The sequence below is a fragment of the Trametes versicolor genome, assembly GCF_000271585.1.
Source record: "Trametes versicolor FP-101664 SS1 unplaced genomic scaffold TRAVEscaffold_5, whole genome shotgun sequence".
Classification (NCBI taxonomy): Eukaryota; Fungi; Basidiomycota; class Agaricomycetes; order Polyporales; family Polyporaceae; genus Trametes; species Trametes versicolor.
Window position 1 is genome coordinate 2,167,904 of NW_007360325.1, and position 19,605 is coordinate 2,187,508.

Genomic DNA, 19,605 nt, shown 5'->3' on the forward strand with positions numbered 1-19,605 from the left:
AGTCTCAAGTAAAGGATAATAGAAATCCCAATCATGCCGAATAAGCAAGACCTTACAAGATTTATAGTCCCCTTTGAGCGACTTACTATCAACGTCATTAGTTTATTGCCCTATGAGCGCCTACACACCTTGGCCTCGATCCACACCTCCGCGCTCGCATGGACGCGGACCTCGCTTTCCCCGCCCTCGTAACTGCTAGACTTTTGCTTGCTTTCGCGCCACTCCCAGATGCTTTGAAATACGACCAGCAATTGTCCTCCCCTCTAACGTCCTACTCTCGGTGTGCGCCGGTTCATCACCTGCTGTGTGGTTCCCGTGGCTAACTGGTGTAGTACGCGAGGGCATATACCTGTTCAAACATGGGATTGATCCATACTCCGGAGGGTCATTCAGACATGTAGGTCTCAGCTGTATGTGCTGAAAAGGACGACCTCTGACGCGTACGCAGTCTCCGTTACTGCTATCCCTGTTCTCCACAGTACTGCCGTTAACGCCGTACACGTCGGCAATACTCTGGACGGCCGCGGACTCTGTAGCAGCATGGGCCCTCGTACGAATATGGAGACTCAGGACAGGCGCAAAGAACACGTCAAGAGACAGGCAAATCGCCTCTCTGTGCGCACCTTTCCACACTGCCTATCAAGCGTGAATTTACGAGAACGCCCACAGTTACCTATTGAATCCCTACATCTTCCTCCCTAGTCTTGCATTATCTACCTCGTCAATTGAGAATATGCTCTGTCTACTCGCAATCATGTTTGCATGTCGAGGTGGGTGCTTAATCAAAATATCTCCCCCGATTCGTCCTGAAGGACACCGTGCAGGCCGGGCATCCGCGTCTCTCTTCGCACTCGCGAGCCTAGTGCAGCTGTCTCTTCCCTCAATACTGCTCCTAGCACCTCTCCTGCTCTTGCACATCACACGACCCGTGTCTCGCCTTGCGTTGCCTCGGCCATTTGATGCCCCATTGAAGAAGACAATACCCCTTCTTGCAGAATTCCTTGGCTATACTGCGCTCCTCACCTTTGCATCGACCTTGGTTTGCGGGAACTGGCTGTGGGTAGAAAAGACATGGGGCGCCTCGTGAGTTTCGATGTAACTCGGCGGAAAAGGTTGCTCACGATCGAAATGCAGGCTAACGCTGCCCGACCTTACACCAAATCCGGGACTTTGGTGGTATTTCTTTACGGAGATGTTCGACCACTTCAGGCCGTTCTTCTTGATGGTCTTCTCTGTGAGCACGACTTGGGTACCGACATTCCCGCCCGAGCCTCACCTGCTATCTAACCTAGGTACACCTGCTCATCTATATCGCGCCGATATGTATCAAGTTCCAGTAAGCTGCCACCGCTCGAGACTCGTCCCCTATATACTAATTTGGCCCGCACTAGACACGATCCCCTTTACGCCGCTTTCCTCCTGGTGGGCGTACTGGCGGTGTTCAAGCCGTACCCCACGCTCTCCGACCCGGGACTATTCCTCTCGCTCTTTTCGATCTTCCCCGAGATATACCCATGTCAGCGCAATTGTCCCTTTTATGTGTGCGCTTATCTGACCTGCCCTCATCTAGACCTGCGACATCCGATCGTCACAGCGCTCATCCACCTCCACGCTTCGCTGCTTCTCCCCTTGTTCAACAGCCTATGGCTGCGGCAGGGTACGGGCAATGCCAACTTCTTCTACGCGTCGACGCTTGTGTTCGGCGTGGGCAACGGCGGGGCGTTGCTGGACGCCGTATGGGCAGGGCTGCGGATAGCTATCGGTGAGCTGAAGGAGGGGTACGAGGTTGCACAGGAGTGACGCAGCAATGTCCACGGTGACCTCTCATATATATTGTGATACTATGCGACTGAGCTTCCAGGTGTGCCGAAGACCGGGTGTATCAGACGAGACCATTCTGGCAATGAGCCTGCGTGCCTGCATTCGGCGTCGCGATGATAGGTCGGTTTGTATATAAACTTCCATCTTGTGTATATGATGATCTCGACTACACTGACGACAGTAGATGCACTCATCGACCGGATTGCGCCCGTTGAGGGACATGGTGCCATAAACCATCATACGACGGCTACGGTTGCCGCCGTCGCTGCGTTCTTGCCCCTCCTGTTCTTCTCGCAGATGATGAAAGACAGCACGACGGCGTCCAGGATCGGCACGGCCTGTGGACTGATCTCGAGGGACATACGATCGGACGGCCGAAGGACCGACCGGGCACCGGAAGACTTCGCCACGAGCTGTTGCGTCTGGTCGTCGACGAGCTGGACGTCGCCGAAGCAGGGTGAGTGCCCCGGTTTCAGATCGCAGGAGAACTGTGCAGGCGCACCTCGAACTCGCTCGTGCCCCACTGCTTCTTCCAGACATATGTCCTGCCGTCCGGCGCCACGAATCTCTTCGAGCTACGCCGCGACGTATATGATCAACACCGGTCCTACGTTATGCAGACGAATCGAGTACGCCCACCTCGAGAACACCCCGTCGCTGACGAGCCAGCTGGACACGTCGCGCGTCACCCCATGCAGCTCCACTTCGCCGCGCCCCCAGTGCCGCCTGTACAGCGCGACGGTCTTCCCCGCCGCGTCGCACACCGTCGTGGCGCGCGTCCCCAGCGTGCGCGGCGTGGATATGGTGTACAGCGTCTCGCCCGTCGCTGCGTCGACCACGGCGGAGTTCAGTGGGCTGTTCGAGAGGAAGTCGAGCTGCATCGCGGTGAGGGTTAGTATGCGAATGGGGTGCGCAGCGTTTGCAAAGGGCTCGGCATAAACACTCGCTTCATTTAAATGTACGTGCGCGCTGCGCAGCCGGCTGCGCTCGCACTGCTGCCTTCCTGAGATGATCAGTGCCGCTGCTTCTGCTGCACCCCGGTAAAGGGGAGAGTCGCCACCTGACCATATGCCGCAGGGCCGCCGCAGTTTGTAGCGCATGGTGGACTGACCATGGGAGGAGGTCGATGACTCGAATTCGGGCGCAGTGGTGGCGATGCGGCGCGGGCGAGTCGGTGATGCAGGTGTGAGGAGTCGAGGAGCGCACCTAGAGGTACAAACTGAGTACTGAGCTCTTGTACGGTGTGCCGCCGTCCGCGGTCATGCGATCACGGTTGAAGTGGCCACCAGGGACAGACGTTGCTTCCTCCTGGTCTCTCCTGTCCCTCAGCTCACATAATGAAGCACGTAGCGCGCGCACGGACTTGTGGGCAGAACCACACCACGGCTAAGATCTCAGAACTTCGACGCGACGCGCTAACGTACGGGCTACAGCCCAAGCCCTGTGCGGGGGCGGCCTGTCCGTCTGTGCAACCACCATCGTCTCGAGATCTATCCTCGACAGCAAGAGTGAGCTCAGGGAATCACCCACGAAACGACTATTATCTGGGATGGCTCGTACGGTCTTGTGGTTCAGGGCAAATGAACGAGACGAAAGGCTACACTGCTCTCGCCGCGCGATTTCGAACGCGTCAGCAAGCCCCACTGGCAACCCCTACCGCCCTCGACCGTGAGACTTGGGGACGCTCGCGAAAATCCCACTTGGGATAGTTCCACTTGAACTTCGGCGGGGGAGCCTTCTTGCCGTCAAGGTAGTCCTTACTGATATGCGAGACATCATCAGCACAGCGAATTAACACGTCTGCGAGGAGCGAAATGCGCTGCTTACACCATATAGTAGTAGGACGCATCATAGTACCACGCCGGCTGCGCATCTTTCGGAAGGTCGAAGGCCGACCGCACGGCCTGCAGAACGTGTTCCGGCGGCTCCACGTACTTCTGTACGCGGTGGTTTGAGTAGAGGGTGACGAGCCACACTCCTTCCGGCTGCCCTGCCACCCGGCTGGCCGACGTGAAGATGTACGGAAACCGGGTCTGCAGGCGCAGGAGGTCACCCAGGATCTCCAGACATCCGATGAGGAATTCAGGGTTAGGTTTGTCCTTCGTCTCGTCCTTCGTCTCGTCCTTCGTCTTGTCCCTCTTCTTGTCCTTCTTCTTATCCTTCTTCCTGTCCTTCTTCTTGTCCTTCTTCTCGTCCTTCTTCTCGTCCTTCTCGTCCATCTTGTTCAAGTCTAGTAGCGTTGGCCACCACGGCAGTTCCGAACAAAGGAGCTCAGCTCTGTCAACGACAGTTTCGATAGGCTTGTCGCATATGAACCCGAAGCGCATGAGATGGGGAGGAGGCCAATCTCCGACGAGAATGGTCTGGTACTTGCGCTGTTCATCGTTCAACTCTTCATTTGTCCAAGGTCCAAGTAATCTCTCCTTTGATAGTGAAGGAGGCTTTAGAGGAGGAAGTTATGTCGGGCTAAACATGAACCTTAACTCACAAGGGGTGGCAGTGTCCTTAAGGCTCCAACCGATTAGATTACGATTACTCAAAATGAGTATGTAAACAGTAATCAGTAGTAATCGATTACTAAACAGATTATACTCAGTAGTTAGTGTGTTATACACCCACCGGTGGCGAATTTTCGTTTGAACCCTTGTACAAGCTTTTATCAGTCTCTAACAGCGCCCTATGAGGCACTGCGGAGGTTAATGGCGGCTTGCGCGACTTACAGCAATGTGCAGAAAGATACGGAAAACGCGTTTCGCGCGCAACGGGCGCTAAACGACCCGGACAACCGCGCCGTGCTTTCCGACGGGTGTCCTCGGAACTCGAGTCGCGCGCGAGGGACGCGCGCTTCTTCGCGGTCGCGCGCGCCCTCGCGCGGCGTCCTCGCGTCCGCGCCCGCACCCTGTAGTGCAACACACAACGGCGCCACAACAGGGGATGCGCATGGTAAATATTAAGGAGTTGAGCCATGTGTTTATATAATTTTTGTACTTACAGGGTGAGAAATGAAATGGATTGAAGGTCAAGCAGTTTAGGCCATATGCCGATAACTTCGTTTGAGGACATGAACGTAAACTTGGGAACTATGCTCTCTAATGAGCAAATGTTATGTCCGAATACTACTGTAGAGCATTTACATATGAATACTCGTTCATATGATGGTTTTAAGGGATACCAGGGCCCTAGAGTACCCAAAACATCAAGTGTACTTAGCACGAACGAGGACGCCGCGCGAGGGCGCGCGCGACCGCGAAGAAGCGCGCGTCCCTCGCGCGCGACTCGAGTTCCGAGGACACCCGTCGGAAAGCACGGCGCGGTTGTCCGGGTCGTTTAGCGCCCGTTGCGCGCGAAACGCGTTTTCCGTATCTTTCTGCACATTGCTGTAAATCATGATGGAATGGTCCGTCGGCGCCGCCCCCACGGGCGCTAATGGAGAGGGTACCGGGAAGGAGACCGCCAGAATTGCATACAAGGATCATATGAGTCTGATTTCAGTCCTCAAACCCTCAAAGTGCATAGTGAATGGTTGGTAGATGGGACAAGACTAGGTCAAACCTCCACATCCCGCCCTATATCTCTTCCAAGGCGCGGGTAAGCGCCCACTGCATACATACTGACTACTAATCGATTACACCCCAATAGACCGTGGGGGTAAAGTAATCATAAACAGTATACGGTTCTAATCGATTATAATCAGTAATTACACTAATGGGTTGGAGCCTTAAGTGTCCTCAAAGGCAACTTCGGCTTGGCCTCTGCAGGGACGGACGTTGTGGAGGGCGGGGATGCTGCCTCTGACATATCAGGTATCGACGTATGAGTCCGCGGTCCGAGGATGTGGGCGATGACTACTGCAGGAAGTTGCTTGGTAGACTGGGGCTTGTTGGATTGTGTGAGTACCTGCGAAGACCGTCTCGACGCGTGTCGAGCGCCGGAGAGTCCGTGATGTGATTAGCGACGTGAAGCCGGCAGTAGCCTGAGGAGGATCGGTTCGTTTTCATTCAAGCGCCTAATCTACGGACGTCAAGTAACGGTAGTGAGGTAATGCGGACACGAGCAATTGGCACGTATAGAAGTCCCAGTCAATAAGAGGCGCAGAGCGGTGTCGTCGCGGACCTCAGAGTCAGACGCGCGACGCGACGCGTTCTCAAGCACCGTCACGTGCCGCTGGCAAGAGCTTCGTGGCGTGAGACAGATCTGAGATCTATCTGAGTCTACGCTACACCGCGACCTACCGCCACGACCTATGGCGCTTTCGATGATGTATGCACGGAATCCTAGGAATCGCTGCGACGTAGGTGAGTCTCGGGCGAGTCAGATGTACAAGCTTGAAGGGTACGCCATATGTTCATGCAGTACGCTTGCGGGAAACAGTTCGTGCCAAGGCGTCGTCACTGCTGATACGCCTTTTGCCGTTCTGCTACATAAAATAAACACAACTAAGATGATGTCTCTTATACAGGATGTACACCGTCTTATTCCGTCTGCGGCGAGGTGAGCACCACCAGTTATACCAGTATCCTGGTTTGTCACTGGCAGCGGCCATACGAGGACGGCCCAGGTGGCCACCGTGGCTTCCTCCTGATCTCTTCTGTCCTCCTCACAGATGATGAACGAGAGCAGGACGGCGTCGAGGACTGGCACGACCTGTGGGCCGACCTCGATGGATCTTCACTTGCTATTGTTGAGCAGGCATAGCCGCGTGCGAGATGGCAGTTGGTTTCGAGCGCACATGAACGATATCAGTATACAAAATCACCTCCATCCACGACACTGAACTCCTACCCAAAACCATCCGATTCCGCCCAGTACTGAGCACTACATCGGCCCAGCGTCGTTTCCCTTGGCGTGATGCATCACACTGCGTCAAGTAGGCAGGGTATCAGTCAGTACTGCGGACATTCCTACGAACCATTGGCTATGTTACTTACACCCGTTCATAGTAGGCCTGAGAATAGTACCACATCGGCTGGGCGTCCGCCGGGAGCTCGAAGGCCCACCTGATGGCCCGAAGTGCGCGCTTTGGCAGCTTCACGAACTTCTCGTCCCTGTTCGAGGCGATAGTGAGGAGCCCCACGGCGCCTTCCTTGCTGCCCGCCCGCATGCTGATGATCATCGGGGGATACCGGAACCGGCACTTGTCGAATATGACGTCGTGCAGGATGTCCATGCACGCCATGAAGAAATTCCCCCAGTCCACAGTTTCCTGCTCCGCAATCTCCTCCCAATCCTTCCTGGTCGATCCCAGTTCCTTGGCCCTGGCGGTGATATATTCGAAAGGTTTATCGCAGGGGAAACCAAAGTACACGTGATGGCGCGGAGGCCACTGCTCGTGCCAGTGGGCAGTGATCGGGGTGGCATAGTAACTGCGCTGTTCATCGTTCAAATCTTCGTCTTTCCAAGGTTCCAAGATTCTCTCCTTTAAAGGTAAAGGGGGTGTCAGTTCAAAGAGACGAGGAGATAACATTGCTTCGAAGCCTACCAGAGAGGGTACCGTCCCCAGCGGTAACTTTGTGGACCTCGAAGCGGCCGTCTCTGTCGACATACTAGGCCTGGTGGGTCTCTAGGTAAGTTGTGGAGATATGTAGATGTAGGAAATCGCTTCTGCTGGGTGACGTGGACGAGGTAGAGTCTTGCCGCGTACTCGGAGGCGGTGCTCTTCCGAACGTGGTCTTGCAGACGGGCGCCGGACCCGGACGTGGTGCTTCTCATGCATGGACGTCGCAGCCTTCGCACAACTTTGTTAGTAAAGAGAACCCACCCTTAGTCAAAGTTGTGTTTGCGCGCACGTTCTACTCACGGGTGTCGCTTTCATCTTAGAGTTCAGATGCAGCGCATAAAACCGACGTCCCATGGCATGTCCCCGCAGCCCCCGGCACCCACCGTGGTCAGCACCCACCCACTATGGCAAATAACCACCTGGCCACCCCCGACGTCGAGCTCGCACCCCTGCTTGCGACTATTCCGCCCTCCGCGGAGTCAATGCTCCCGGACATCAACGCTACCCGAGCTTGGTTCGACACCAACCTCATAGCGGGCGCGCACCGCGCACAAGAACCACACCTGCCTCCAGGTACGCGAGACACACACTTATATTATTCCTGCTCAACTCAATATTTCTTGCAGAGACCGCCTACGTCTCGAAGGACCACACGCTGGCCGTCGAGGGCCCAGGGGGCGAGATCTCTGTGCGCAGCTATGTGCCGGTGTCCTCCATGGGCGACGCACGCTTCCCGATGCTGTTCTGGACGCACGGTGGAGGTAGGCGCCATCGTTGTGTTTGTCACAGGGCTGCGCTAAACGTCTGCGTTACAGGTTGGGTCGTCGGTGACCTCGAGTGGGATGACTACTACCTCAAGATCCTCTGTGTCGAGCTGCAGCTCGTGATCGTGAGCCCTGACTACCGGTGAGTGCAATCGCGATCGCACGCTCCGCAAGGCAGTGGGCACATACTCAGAGTCTTCCGGAGACGCGCCCCGGAGTACCCGTTTCCGACGGGAATAAACGATGCGTTCGCGGCATTGAAATGGGCAGGTCTCTATCGCACTGCTGTACGCACCCCTTTTCTAACGTCCTTACAGGCCAAGAAGAATGCCGGTAGCTTCAACGCGGACCTCTCCAAGGGTTTCCTCGTCGGTGGTCCATCCGCCGGCGGGAATTTCGCGGCCATCCTCGCCCATCGCGCCAAGGCCGACCCCGAGTTTTCTCAACACCCGCTGACGGGACAGATCCTGCAGTATCCGGTCACAGTGCACCCGGACGTCGTTCCTGAAGAGTATGGTTACATCCCGCACCTCGATATCACACGCACGCGCTCATCTAGGACGAGCCCAGGTACAAAGAGAACTTCACCGCCTACGGCCAGATGACGGACGTGGTCATCCTCCCCACGCGCTTCATGCACGAGTTCTTCCGTACGTGTTCTCCGTCTTCAATGTCCCCCGGACAATCGTGCTGAACAAGAGCGCAACACGCAGAACTGCTGCAGGCTCCGCCTGCGGACCCGGACGTCTCGCCGCTCCTGCAGCGTTCCTTCGACGGTCTCCCGCCTGCGCTCGTGCAGGTGTGCGGCATGGACCCGCTCCGCGACGATGGACTGCTCTACGCGGAGAAGCTGAAGAAGGCCGGCGTGCCGACAAGACTGCGCGTGTGCGTACCAGCTCTGTGGGGCGTGCCATTCAAGTTGCAGATTGTGGCTCATGAAACTCATGGGGCAGGTATCCGGGCGCTCCGCATGCGTTCCATATCTGTTTCCCGCAGACGAAGATCGCGCAGAGGTTCGAGGCAGAGCTAAAGGACGCGGTGCGTTGGATGCTCGCGGGCGCGCCGAGCGACGGACCGCAAGCGGCGCAGATGTGACCGACATCCCGCAAAACTAATGTCATAGCCGGAACATATATGTTTGGTGATCATTGTTCCTTGGAGTTCTGCAGTCCCTTGGAGTCGTCTGTAGACAGCCCTTGGTCTGGGACGATGTGCTTCTCGACATTACTGACAACTCACCTCCTAGTCCCGATCGTAACTATCAGCATGCGCGACTGTCAGTGCAACGGCTTGCAAGGAGATATAATAGCCGCGCCAGCCTCCCCTCGCCCGCCTCATCTGGTATAGAGGGAGCCCTCGCACTTTCACCGTCCCTGTCGTCCACCGCCACTCCTAGCCGACGCCCACTCACGCCCTACAAGCCACTCAAGCGCAACCACCAGTCCACCACAGCTGCTCCCGTGCAACTCATCAGCCTACCCAAGTCCCTGCGGTGTAAATCGTCAGCTCCTGTAGCTCCTCCGGCGCAACCCTCTCGCTTGGCCAAGCTCCCCCAGCGGTGCAACAAACCAGCTGCCTGTGGGCGACACGCCAACAGGGAAGGGCACATGCTCTCTCAGTGTGCCTCCCGCGATGACTCGCAGTGCGTGGCATAGCGCAGCATGTTTGTGAACGGGTCCTTCTGCTCCACCGCAGTGTGGAAAAGGACGAGATTGCTAGTCTCCTGCCAACTAAGTATACATAGGATAACGAAGATACGGGGATACATCAGAGTCTTGAACTAGCTGACTCAGTGCGCAGTTCTCCCTATTCTCTCTAAGCACAAAGCGTATACCGAAGGGCACCTGCACCGTCGCCCTGTTCAATACTCCATCTCCAAATCCTCCAGTCGATACCTCCTCGCTCGGAAGTGGAACTCGACGTACCCCTGTGTCCATACACGATCAGCGCATTCTCCCTCGTAAGTACCGCCGACACTCACAACGACGTAGCTGCGGCAGATCTTCGCCAGCTGCGGGTCCGCGGCGGTCAGCACCTCCACCTTGCGGATGCTCTCCAGCGTCTCCTCTACGACCTCGCGCAGCACAGAGAGCGGGTCCTTCTGCTCCGCTGCGGCGCGGAGGTGGATGAGGTTGTCGGTTTCGCCGGCCAACGATTCTTTGTAGAACGAAAGTCTGTCGGAGGCACGAGGGGGTAAATAAATAACAGCTTCAAAGGATCGCGGAGACTTACATGTCACTATTGATTTCAGGGTCCAATACACTCGCTGGTCAGCTCGTCTTGCATCAGTGTAATGGGCGGGAAACGCGCACTTGATTGTATCTGTGTAAAATTCGATCTCGCTACGGATCCACGTCAATACACGGGAACGATACGAGGAGAGCGCAGTGCACGTACGGGATGAGCTGCAGATAGAAGAGGTCTTCTGGATCCCGCCAGTCCTTCACGAAGTTGAGCAGTGCATACGCGGCACCGATGCCCGTCTTCATGCGCATGTACGCGGGGTACTTCGTCGCCCCCGGCGCGACCGCCATCCCCTTCCCCGTGGCCTCGACGTACGAGCCGACGAAGAAGTCGAGCGTCGAGACCGCAATCGAGTGCGCGCTCAGGCGCGGGTAGTACGCGTACATGTCTTGCAGGTTCGTGACGAGGCGGTCCAGCGCAGGGTCCCCCAGCGCCTCACGCGCGAGCAGCCGCCGTCCGAACTCTCCGAGCGCGTCGAGGTCGCGCCCGCCGAGGTCGTCGACATATGTGAGGTAGGTCGTGTAGAGTGCGATGATACGCTGGTGTTCGTAGCTCGTGTGTGCGTAGGCGGACTCGGCGATGGTGTAGCAGGTCTCTGCGAGGCCGTGCATGAAGGACGGGCTGAGATCGGCGTTCCAGGAGACGATCTCGGCGGTGACTTCGGCCCTGAGCTTCGCGTTCGCGGGGGTGTGGGGAGGGCGGTAGTTGAGACGCCTCAGGAAGTCCTTCAGGGTGTCTTTGATCTCTGCTATCGCGTCTACGCTCGCGCACAACGGCAGAGGCGAGGGGCATGCATCTTGGATGTAGGGCATAATGAGGCCTGGGACGGGGGGAGAGGGCGTCTTTGCAGAGGGATACGGGCTGTATTAAATGAGAAATGATCAATGATTGTGGAAAGAAAGAATCTCCCGCTCAACTTACGCGGTCTGGTGACCGAGAGATGTACCGCAAACTTCGAGGGTGATGTTTGGACTCCATCGACGACCGTACGGGCGTTTTATACAACGCCGAAAGGCCCTGAGACTGACCGTTAACTCCAGGCACAGAGCAGCGCACGGAGTGAGGTCGAAAATGGTCATACAGCTGTGCGGGGGTGTGTAAGCCATGCATGGTCGAATCCGGCGAATCCCCCCACTAAAATGGAAGAAAGTGTTCAGCGCGCCGGCGGAAGGAGCATTGCGCGGAAGCATGTCAACGTACCTACCCGGGCGTCATGGCAAAATATGCGGAGGATGAACTTTCCTCATGCCATCGTCCTTCGCAACTTGCATTTCCGTCTCGGTTACCTTACGAGGAGCGCGGCCTCGCTGCCGACCATGCATTGTGTCCTGCAGGTGAGTAAACCGTGCCGTACCAGAGAACTCCAGTCACGCAAAGTTCATGCTCTACGCGCCGTAGGCGAACGTTCGAACGTCGCTTCATAGGCGATAGTACCGCTCAAGGCGTCTGAGGTCGACGTGCGCGCTGGCGCTCAATTCCTATCTTCAAGCAAGTATCCGGCCAAGACCGACACATCAGTCGGTGATTCCACATCCTTCCCAGAAGTACGAAGGAGGCATGTTGGTGAAAATTTCGAGGAGAGCATCGAAGCCCTGCGCTTGGTACTACAGCGAGCCAAATAGGGGGAGGAGGGAAGAGGAGGGCAAGGTGATACACCGCCAAATACCTCAAAATATGAGCGCCGACTGAATTGGAACCCCGCGCGGCGTCTGCACTTCGACGCTGCCGGGTCCTTCCTTCCTTTTGCCCGCCATCCGGAGTACCACCACCCATATCCTCTCTCAGGTGAATAAGATTGCGTCTCGGGCGAACGCAATTCCAATTAATACAACCCACGTAGCTGAACGAACCACACTAATGGTCAACGCAAGTCAACCTGACAGCTAGCGTCCATATCTTTTTACTCCAGGTCCAGGACGCCTCGCGGCAGCTCCCATCTCCGGCGTTCATAACGTTCTTCAATTTCGGCGCTCTGTACCGGTCACACACTGCGAACCCTATGCCAGGTACTTGCCGGTGAGCCCTTTCTCAGCCACTCGACAGGTTCTCGGACTCGTCGCGAGGCTGCGGCAGGCCACGATCATTACGGACACACCATAAGGTGCTGTCGATGATAGTGGCGTGGCGAGATGACTGTTGGAGGACACCACAAGGCTCCTGATTAATTCCAGGCTTCAACACGGTGTACCTGGCGCGCCATGTGCACGGCGGTAAGTATGAGGTTCACTACTTTTCGATGACAGCGCTCACAAGAGTACCACAGAGTCCCATTCGAGGAGAGCTGCGCGATGCGTATTCATGAACCGCCCGCCGATACGCCACTTCCCCACATATCTATTCTCGTACCCGCGAATGGTGTATGTTGGAGGATCGACACCGGCCGTGGTAAGCCCGATGACCAACGCCCTTCATGACGCTCAAGCCTGGCGTTCCAATCTACGGACGATTTCTTGGGCGATATTAACGTCGGGTGGGCGCGTACAGCTCATATCAAATTGCACTTCTTCGATGTCAGCGTCCGACCGTGCCGCCCACTCTCACGCCCACTACAAGTAGCGGATGATCCGGCCGCTCTCCTGCCGGTGTGAGCGACTGTGGTTCAGGTCGGACGACTGGCTTGGTCATGAAACCTCCGGGAGTAGGAGGTCCTGTCCTGGGGAACGCGTAAATCTCGGCCTATCGACATGCACCATTCGAGAGCGGACACGACAGGTAGTTTCGCATTTCCGGTGGCGCACACTTGTCAACTTTCATCCGACCTGCGTAGCCCCCCGTGAGTGTGACGACAACCTAAAGAAGCGTGTATTCCGTCATGACATGGATACGGAGCCGAACATGCTCAATCATCTGAGCGGTAAAAATGAGAACCACGAACATGAGTACATTTTCGACAGGATAACGTAACCGATGGCGAGAACAGAGGTCGTTAGCCGCACACGACAGGCCAACACCAGGCACATTCGAAGACACCGAGGCAGCAGGACTAGAGCTCCTGGCAGAACTCGGAGTAGAGTGGAAGGTCGCAGCAGTCACAGTCAACATCCTTGAACACTGTAGACAGTCGCCAAAGCTCGTGGAGAACCTCCCCATGCGTGAAATGATACTTCGCCAACCGGGTTTGCTGTATGACGTCGTTGGGGCATCGGATAATCGAGCCCGCGGCCTTCCGCTCATCGAGGGCAGCCTTCACGACATGTTCGTGGCGAATACCCTTCTGCGCCTTCCTCTTGTACCATCTGCTGTTCTTGAAGGACGGGCAAGTCTCGAGATGCCGCTTCGGTGAGTCCCTCACGCGCGAAAACTGCGACCAATTGCCCTCCGGCGCCGGCGCCGTTTCCTGGCAGAAGAGACACCACAACGGTCCGTGTACGTATTTGAGCATCTTACGTCGAGCGTCGGACCAGCCGCGGGTGTACTCGTACTCCTTTCCGTCGGGCCTGAAGTAGGTGTGCCGTTCGGCGGTGGCGCTCTTCGCAGACCTTCGGCGGGAGGTCGTCTTCTTTCCCGTGCGGGGCATGCGCTTGTGCTTCATGCTGGTCGTCTGCCCCTTTCGTCGCGGTGGTAGCGGCCGCCGAGTAGGAGGAGCAGAAGAGTCGATATCCTCTTCGTAATCTCCATCAACGCCGTCCGAGTCTGTGGTGCCTTCGGTATCACCCTCGAGTTCGGTATTCACGGTATGGTGTCTGCCATGAGATGGTGGCACGGTTGTGGGGAGCGCGCGTCGGGGTGCACGAGGATCGGATGAGGCGCCATGCTTTATGAGATGCCGAGCTTTGATCTTGCTCGTTCGCTCCTTGAGAAGGTCGAAGTAAGTCGTGTCGTGCTTCTCGATATCGGTGACTGGATATTGGAGCTCCATGGGAGGTGGAGTGGGAAGGGTCGAACTCGAGATGTCACTGAGTGAAGACATCGTCTCGTCCGAGTCTACCTCCGCGGACGATTTCCGAGAGGAAATGAGTTGCGCATGTGCAGCCGAGGCACCTACAAGGCGTGATCAGGCGTGGACGGTGCAGGTACTGAACATGGGTGGACGTACTTAGGCCATGGCTGCCATCTGAGAGTGAATGGCGACCAAGTGGTCTCTTGGATGTGAAGTCGCTCGCGGAGGTTCTGCCGTGTCGTTTATCATGCAGAGTACTGCCTGTTACCGACTTAGTAGGTGCGCTGCCGCCGTGTGCGCCACCTCGGACCGCTGGCTGACGACCCTTAGTAGTACCCTGTGGCCGACTGCGGGGCGTGGGGCGCGTCGTGGAAGTACGAGGTGCACTGCCGCGTCTTGAGGTAATACGCGTCGTAGAGCGGGTACGGCGAGCGACCGCGCGTGGCTCCCAATCCGAGTCCGAATCACTTTGGTCATCGCGCCTCCGCGCCTTCTGTCGCCTGCCGTTGTCTTCGGCATGCGAGGACGTACGAGAGCGCTTTCCCAGAAGTAGGGTTGTGTGCGGGAGGTGGGAATCAGAAGGGGCTGCGTTGCGCGTGATACGGTCTGAAGACGTGGTGCGCGCCGGTAGTTGTTCGGGCGCGGATGACAGTTCGCTGGGGGAGATGGAGGGGCTTGGGGGTTGACAGTGGACGCGTGAAAATCGGCCCAGGAGAGACGTGGACACTGATGATCCAACAACGGGGGGCCCGGGCGATTTGTCGGGGAGAGGGAGAGGCGGCTCTGCGATGGAAGAAGGCTCTACAAGGTGAATATCCTCGTTTACCTACGAAGGACTGTGAGCTGAGCGATTTAACTATGAAGGCCTTGTTATGCTTACCAAGTCCTCATACTCCTGCTGGACGCCAGCGAGCCCATCAATATTCCCGACAGAATCGGGCTCTTCATTGAGGTAGGTTAACTCCAATATCAAGTCATGATATTGGTCCTCTTCGTTTTGGGGCATAGTGACGTCGACGCAGGGATACATGTAAGTTGCACAGGGACTCTGTGGAGGGCTGATGAGTGTGGCGACGCATGTAGCGTACCCTTTTATCCCCTCCGTTCGTTCCTTTTCCCATCTGCAAGGCTCACGACTGTAGCAGCAAACGCCGCCCATGTTTGCAACGGCGGCGGCAAGACACTGGTGTGGGCGCAAGCATCGTTTTCGGAATGGTGCACATGAAACTGTATGGGATGCCACAGCCTCAGAAGCGGAATGATGGCTCGAGGCGTCGTGCCAACAAGACTAGAATCCAGCATAGAGGGTGGCGCGGGCGAGCGGTGCGTAGACCTTCCAAAGCAGGCTTTGCGTGTAACCGCAGCCGAGCTGCCATTCAGAGATTTGCGGGAACCGAGGGAAGGTAAGTTCAGGAGGCGGTGCCGGGGCGTGGTGTGGCGGCTGCGCAATGCGCAGATTAACGGGGCGCACCTAAGCCTGAGTTTCTCAGCTTCTTTAAGGAGGTCCCGACATCTGAGTGTACGCGCGTATCGTCATCTACACTTGATGGTCGTCGCACAGTGGGATGGCGACGAAACGATGCGCTATTCAGTGTCTTAGCATGAATATCAGAGGAAGTTCCGCGAGGCCTGCATCAGCTCTTGCGACGGCGGGGCACTGCGCGGAGTGGCGATTTAAAGTGGACAGGTGTGCAGATCTGGGGGAGTACCGTTCCAAGTACAGTTCGTCAGTTTTACGTAGAAGTACGAGTCCAGAAGCAAGGGGTACGTCAGGGGTTCGCGTGGAGGAGACTGTTGTGGTTCGAAACAAACCAGCACCGCATCCGAGTCATACATACCAAATCCAGTCTGTTGACTTGAGCGCCTTCGTGGCGTGGCATCCTCGAGGCCCGCCGTGCCTGGCTTTGTATCTCATAGAATCTGGGCGAGCCTACCACAGCAAGCACACAAAGAACATAGAAGGATATTCGTTATCATGGTAGACCCATGCTCCGATATCTCTCCAGTCATCCGTCGGGCCCAGCGGAAAGAATGAGTTTCACGGTCGGGCTAGATGTCATGAGATGCAAGGCAAATCCTGTGGAGTGTGATTGCATGTCCTCCCACTGGTGATGTCTCAATGTTCAATACTAACACTTGATAGAAGGGATGCATGAGGTCCACGCCGGTACTTGCTTTCACCACGGAACCACCTCCCCGTTGTACCGCAAAAACTTGCCGCTGTCCGCCACGGTCGTGGAGGTGGCAACCTTGATAATCCCCGCGATGCTTTCCTTTGGCTCGAGAGGCGCGCCTTCCCCGCCCAGGTCTGATGGAGGACATTGCGACATGGTGAGCGACTCTTCGTGCCCCTTTAGGATGCGTAACACTCACCGGTCTTGACCCATCCAGGGCAGAGCGTGATAGCGACGAGGTCAGGTCGTTCCAGCTTCAACTTGTATGTCTGTGCAAACAGATAGGATCCCGATGAGCGCAGAATTCGGAAAACGCAATTCGGGACACGTACCAGCATGTTCAGAGCGGTCTTGCTCATGGAATACGAGGCGACCGCTCCGGGGCCGAACGCGTCTGCGCTCGCGATGCTGCCCAGCGTGCTCGTAATGTTCACGATCTTCTTCATCTTGCTTTTGTCGAGGAATGGCACGCACACCTGCGTGAGCAGCGCGGGGCCGACGGTGTTCGTGCGCAAGGTCTCGAGGAGCACCTCTGGGTCGAGCGTGAGCGGCGTGTCCGGCTTGAGCTGCGTTCCCATAAGAGAGCCAACCGACTCAGCAGACGTCACATGGTAGACGGTTCAGCAAAAAAGGTGCTTACGATGCCGGCGTTGTTGACAAGGTAGTCAAGGCCGTTCCCGCCGATGATCGACTCGAGCGCCTTCGGGACTGCCCGCACGCTGTCGAAGTCGGTGACTTCCAGCTGTATGACATGCAGGGCGCCCTTCGCGCTGCTCTTAAGCCCGCTCAGAGCGGCTGCTTTCTCGGGCGTTCGGCACGCTGCGATGACAAGGTTGTCAGGTGAATCGAGAAGCTGCCGAACGAGTTCGAGCCCAATTCCGCGGGATGCTCTAGATGACGGAAGTCTATGAGCCACATAGCTCCAACGATGCAAAGCAAAACATACCCGGTAATGAGCCAGGTGTTCTGGAGTGTAGAAGACGACATGAGATGTTCTCTGAGAAGGTTGCGAGTAGTCGGCGGTGGGAGGATGTTATGACCCTTCTCCTCTCCATGTTGCGCAACTTTATATCCGCGCCAGCCTGCCACTCAAAGCTCTCTTTGACGGCACACTCTCTAGCCCCACCGAGCTCTGCCACGCGTACATGTCCTACATCAGAGGACCCACAGTGCGGACGGCCGGAGATAGCTTTGAGCATAGTCAGACTTAGGTCAGCGTCAAGTCAGCGTCGTGGTTAGGGATCACGCGTCCCGGAGGTAGCGTATACGGTGAGAGGTTGTGTGGTTGAGAGTTTGACCGTATGGTGTGTGGATCGCATTATGGGTCATATACACCAGTTGTGGTGATAGAAACAGGGCACCAAGGACCCATAGGAGCATGAAGTGCGAGCGAGAGGGCCCGCGGCCGGCATGAGCGCTCGTTGAGAAGAAAGCGCCGGGTGCGGGCGCCTCCGAATCGCAAGTTGTAGCAAGTTGTGCAGCGCCCCCGTACGCTGCTCATCATCGCTCACAGCGAGCACGTATCCGAACGCGTCGACCATGGTCGACAACGCGCCCCCAAACAGCACCAGCGGCGGGGGACTTCTCTCAAAACTTCACAAGTTCGCGTACTTCGCCAGCTTCCTCTACGCCTGCATAATTCTGCTGCTCGCTACGCCGTTCTTCCAGCGACAGTGAGAGTCTGTGCTACCTCTCTGAAGTCATTTCACATTCTGAAGCTAGACGGTGCGTACAGTGCGATATACCAACACGCCGTCAGGATACCATGGGGTGCCCAGTTTGACTTGCCGGAGAAGTACGGGCTTGCACGTACGTCATGTTCACATCGGGCCTGCTATATGTGCGCTGACGAGCAAGGATGCAGCGGGGAAGACCCTGAACTTCAAGCTCACGACGCCCGACAATGTGACCATCGGGGCCTGGTTTGTTCTGTCAGAGCCTATCTTCCAGAACCTCCGTGCAGCTTCGTCTACACCGCTCGGGCAACCCTCTGCGCAAGTTGTCCAAGAAGCTCTGCGCACAAACCCCACCATCCTCTACTTCCACGGAAATGCTGCAACGCGAGCTGCACCCATGCGCATCCACCACTACTCCTCGTTCACCTCGCGACTGCGCGCGAACGTCCTTGTCATCGACTACCGGGGCTTCGCCGACAGCGAAGGCATTCCATCTGACACTGGACTCACTGAGGACGCGAAGACAGCATGGCGCTGGCTGCTTGACCAGGGTGCAAAGCCAGAGGACGTTATGCTTGTCGGCCATAGCTTGGGGACGGGCGTGACGACGAGGCTGGCGACGTGGCTTGCGCGCGAGGGCGTCAAGCCGCGCGGCGTAGCGCTACTCGCGCCTTTCACGAATCTAGCGTCTGCCGTGCAAACGTACGATATAGGGGGCTTCCCTCTACTGCAGCCATTGCAGAGCTTTGCCATCGGACGAAGTGAGTCCTCGCATATTCACGATGACGCCGACGCTGACATGAATGTGTTCTGCCGTAGAACTACTCAAGAATCTCATCCACCACGAGTTTGACACGCTCTCTGTGGTCCAGGATATCAACGTGCCCCTGCTTATCGCCCACAGCCAGAACGATCTGGACATCCCGCATTCTCACTCCCGCACCCTGCTCGACGTCCTCCTGGACCCGCATCTGCCCTCTTCTCCTATCTCCTTGCCCGCGACTCCTGATCAGATCTTAGGCTCTGCAGACTACGCCACGTATATCGAGACACAGAAGCTGCGTCGCGAGAAACGCAGCGAGCTCGTGCGAAAGCTCGAGGTGCCGACTTTCGGCGTCATCGAAGAGTTCGATGGGACGGCCGGGAAGGTGGTCTATGTGGAGACGTTCTGGGGCGCGCACAACGACGTGGGCTTGCAAGAGGGCGTGCAAGATATCATCGCGAGCACGTTCCGCCTTGGTGTTCATTTGTAGAGTGTTGTGATCATAATTGTAGAATTGTAGAATTGTGAGTCAGCTTCAATTCTTTCTCTCGTCATTTGTCCGTTTCTGACCGGGCATGTTCGAACTTCAGGATACGCTATACAGGAGAACAACTAATGTATCTATTCGTCACGGTATATTGTATTTATTGGTTGCGGCGGATACCCCCTAGTCACCTATTCGGCTTTCCGTTTCATAAGTATAGCTGTTGTGGGCGTAAGTTGGTCATCTGCAAAAGCTCTTGATTTAACTGGCGCCGCGCGGTGAAGCGGGCCCTGCCATGTACG

General features: G+C 56.6%; 8 protein-coding genes across 8 annotated transcripts; 3 read left to right on the forward strand and 5 right to left on the reverse strand.

The window, feature by feature from the left end:
• Nucleotides 1-158: 158 nt before the first annotated feature.
• Nucleotides 159-1,850, forward strand: TRAVEDRAFT_167231 (PIG-U-domain-containing protein; the record flags this gene model as incomplete). Its single annotated transcript, XM_008039769.1, has 9 exons — nucleotides 159-282; nucleotides 333-397; nucleotides 449-615; nucleotides 670-770; nucleotides 825-1,083; nucleotides 1,135-1,234; nucleotides 1,293-1,336; nucleotides 1,392-1,516; nucleotides 1,571-1,850. 9 exons carry the CDS (start codon nucleotides 159-161, stop codon nucleotides 1,798-1,800), a joined length of 1,215 nt encoding a protein of 404 aa, XP_008037960.1. The 3' UTR covers nucleotides 1,801-1,850.
• Nucleotides 1,851-1,930: 80 nt separating this feature from the next.
• Nucleotides 1,931-2,731, reverse strand: TRAVEDRAFT_28753 (uncharacterized protein). Its single transcript, XM_008039061.1, has 3 exons — nucleotides 2,461-2,731; nucleotides 2,324-2,396; nucleotides 1,931-2,258 (listed from the first exon to the last, which is right to left on the reverse strand). Exons 1-3 carry the CDS (start codon nucleotides 2,700-2,702, stop codon nucleotides 2,058-2,060), a joined length of 516 nt encoding a protein of 171 aa, XP_008037252.1. The 5' UTR covers nucleotides 2,703-2,731; the 3' UTR covers nucleotides 1,931-2,057.
• Nucleotides 2,732-6,636: 3,905 nt separating this feature from the next.
• TRAVEDRAFT_20039 (uncharacterized protein) lies at nucleotides 6,637-7,530 on the reverse strand (the record flags this gene model as incomplete). The annotated part of the gene is made up of 3 exons (XM_008038984.1): nucleotides 6,637-6,679; nucleotides 6,750-7,237; nucleotides 7,366-7,530. 3 exons carry the CDS (start codon nucleotides 7,528-7,530, stop codon nucleotides 6,637-6,639), a joined length of 696 nt encoding a protein of 231 aa, XP_008037175.1.
• A 192-nt stretch (nucleotides 7,531-7,722) lies between these two features.
• Nucleotides 7,723-9,177, forward strand: TRAVEDRAFT_121361 (uncharacterized protein; the record flags this gene model as incomplete). Its single annotated transcript, XM_008039770.1, has 7 exons — nucleotides 7,723-7,891; nucleotides 7,945-8,079; nucleotides 8,134-8,224; nucleotides 8,288-8,598; nucleotides 8,663-8,732; nucleotides 8,782-8,967; nucleotides 9,036-9,177. 7 exons carry the CDS (start codon nucleotides 7,723-7,725, stop codon nucleotides 9,175-9,177), a joined length of 1,104 nt encoding a protein of 367 aa, XP_008037961.1.
• A 766-nt stretch (nucleotides 9,178-9,943) lies between these two features.
• On the reverse strand, nucleotides 9,944-11,138 carry TRAVEDRAFT_47026 (terpenoid synthase; the record flags this gene model as incomplete). Its single annotated transcript, XM_008039269.1, has 5 exons — nucleotides 9,944-10,009; nucleotides 10,064-10,256; nucleotides 10,315-10,320; nucleotides 10,395-10,424; nucleotides 10,480-11,138. The coding sequence occupies 5 exons, from the start codon at nucleotides 11,136-11,138 to the stop codon at nucleotides 9,944-9,946; spliced, it is 954 nt and encodes a 317-aa protein (XP_008037460.1).
• Nucleotides 11,139-13,309: 2,171 nt separating this feature from the next.
• On the reverse strand, nucleotides 13,310-15,212 carry TRAVEDRAFT_20042 (uncharacterized protein; the record flags this gene model as incomplete). Its single annotated transcript, XM_008038985.1, has 3 exons — nucleotides 13,310-14,307; nucleotides 14,363-15,032; nucleotides 15,087-15,212. 3 exons carry the CDS (start codon nucleotides 15,210-15,212, stop codon nucleotides 13,310-13,312), a joined length of 1,794 nt encoding a protein of 597 aa, XP_008037176.1.
• Nucleotides 15,213-16,383: 1,171 nt separating this feature from the next.
• On the reverse strand, nucleotides 16,384-17,367 carry TRAVEDRAFT_47028 (NAD-P-binding protein; the record flags this gene model as incomplete). The annotated part of the gene is made up of 5 exons (XM_008039270.1): nucleotides 16,384-16,514; nucleotides 16,580-16,649; nucleotides 16,713-16,946; nucleotides 17,021-17,270; nucleotides 17,327-17,367. 5 exons carry the CDS (start codon nucleotides 17,365-17,367, stop codon nucleotides 16,384-16,386), a joined length of 726 nt encoding a protein of 241 aa, XP_008037461.1.
• Nucleotides 17,368-17,919: 552 nt separating this feature from the next.
• Nucleotides 17,920-19,309, forward strand: TRAVEDRAFT_122651 (alpha/beta-hydrolase; the record flags this gene model as incomplete). Its single annotated transcript, XM_008039771.1, has 4 exons — nucleotides 17,920-18,053; nucleotides 18,116-18,189; nucleotides 18,245-18,817; nucleotides 18,876-19,309. The coding sequence occupies 4 exons, from the start codon at nucleotides 17,920-17,922 to the stop codon at nucleotides 19,307-19,309; spliced, it is 1,215 nt and encodes a 404-aa protein (XP_008037962.1).
• Nucleotides 19,310-19,605: the final 296 nt, after the last annotated feature.

Excerpts from the sequence above, each read along its gene's own strand:
- TRAVEDRAFT_28753 (XM_008039061.1), bottom strand. The coding sequence starts at position 2,702 with ATGCAGCTCGACTTCCTCTCGAACAGCCCACTGAACTCCGCCGTGGTC. Across the intron at positions 2,397-2,460 it reads AGCGACGGGGTGTTCTCGAG|CTCGAAGAGATTCGTGGCGC; the intron begins GTGGGCGTACTC and ends GTCGCGGCGTAG. Across the intron at positions 2,259-2,323 it reads GGGGCACGAGCGAGTTCGAG|CTCGTCGACGACCAGACGCA; the intron begins GTGCGCCTGCAC and ends GGCGACGTCCAG.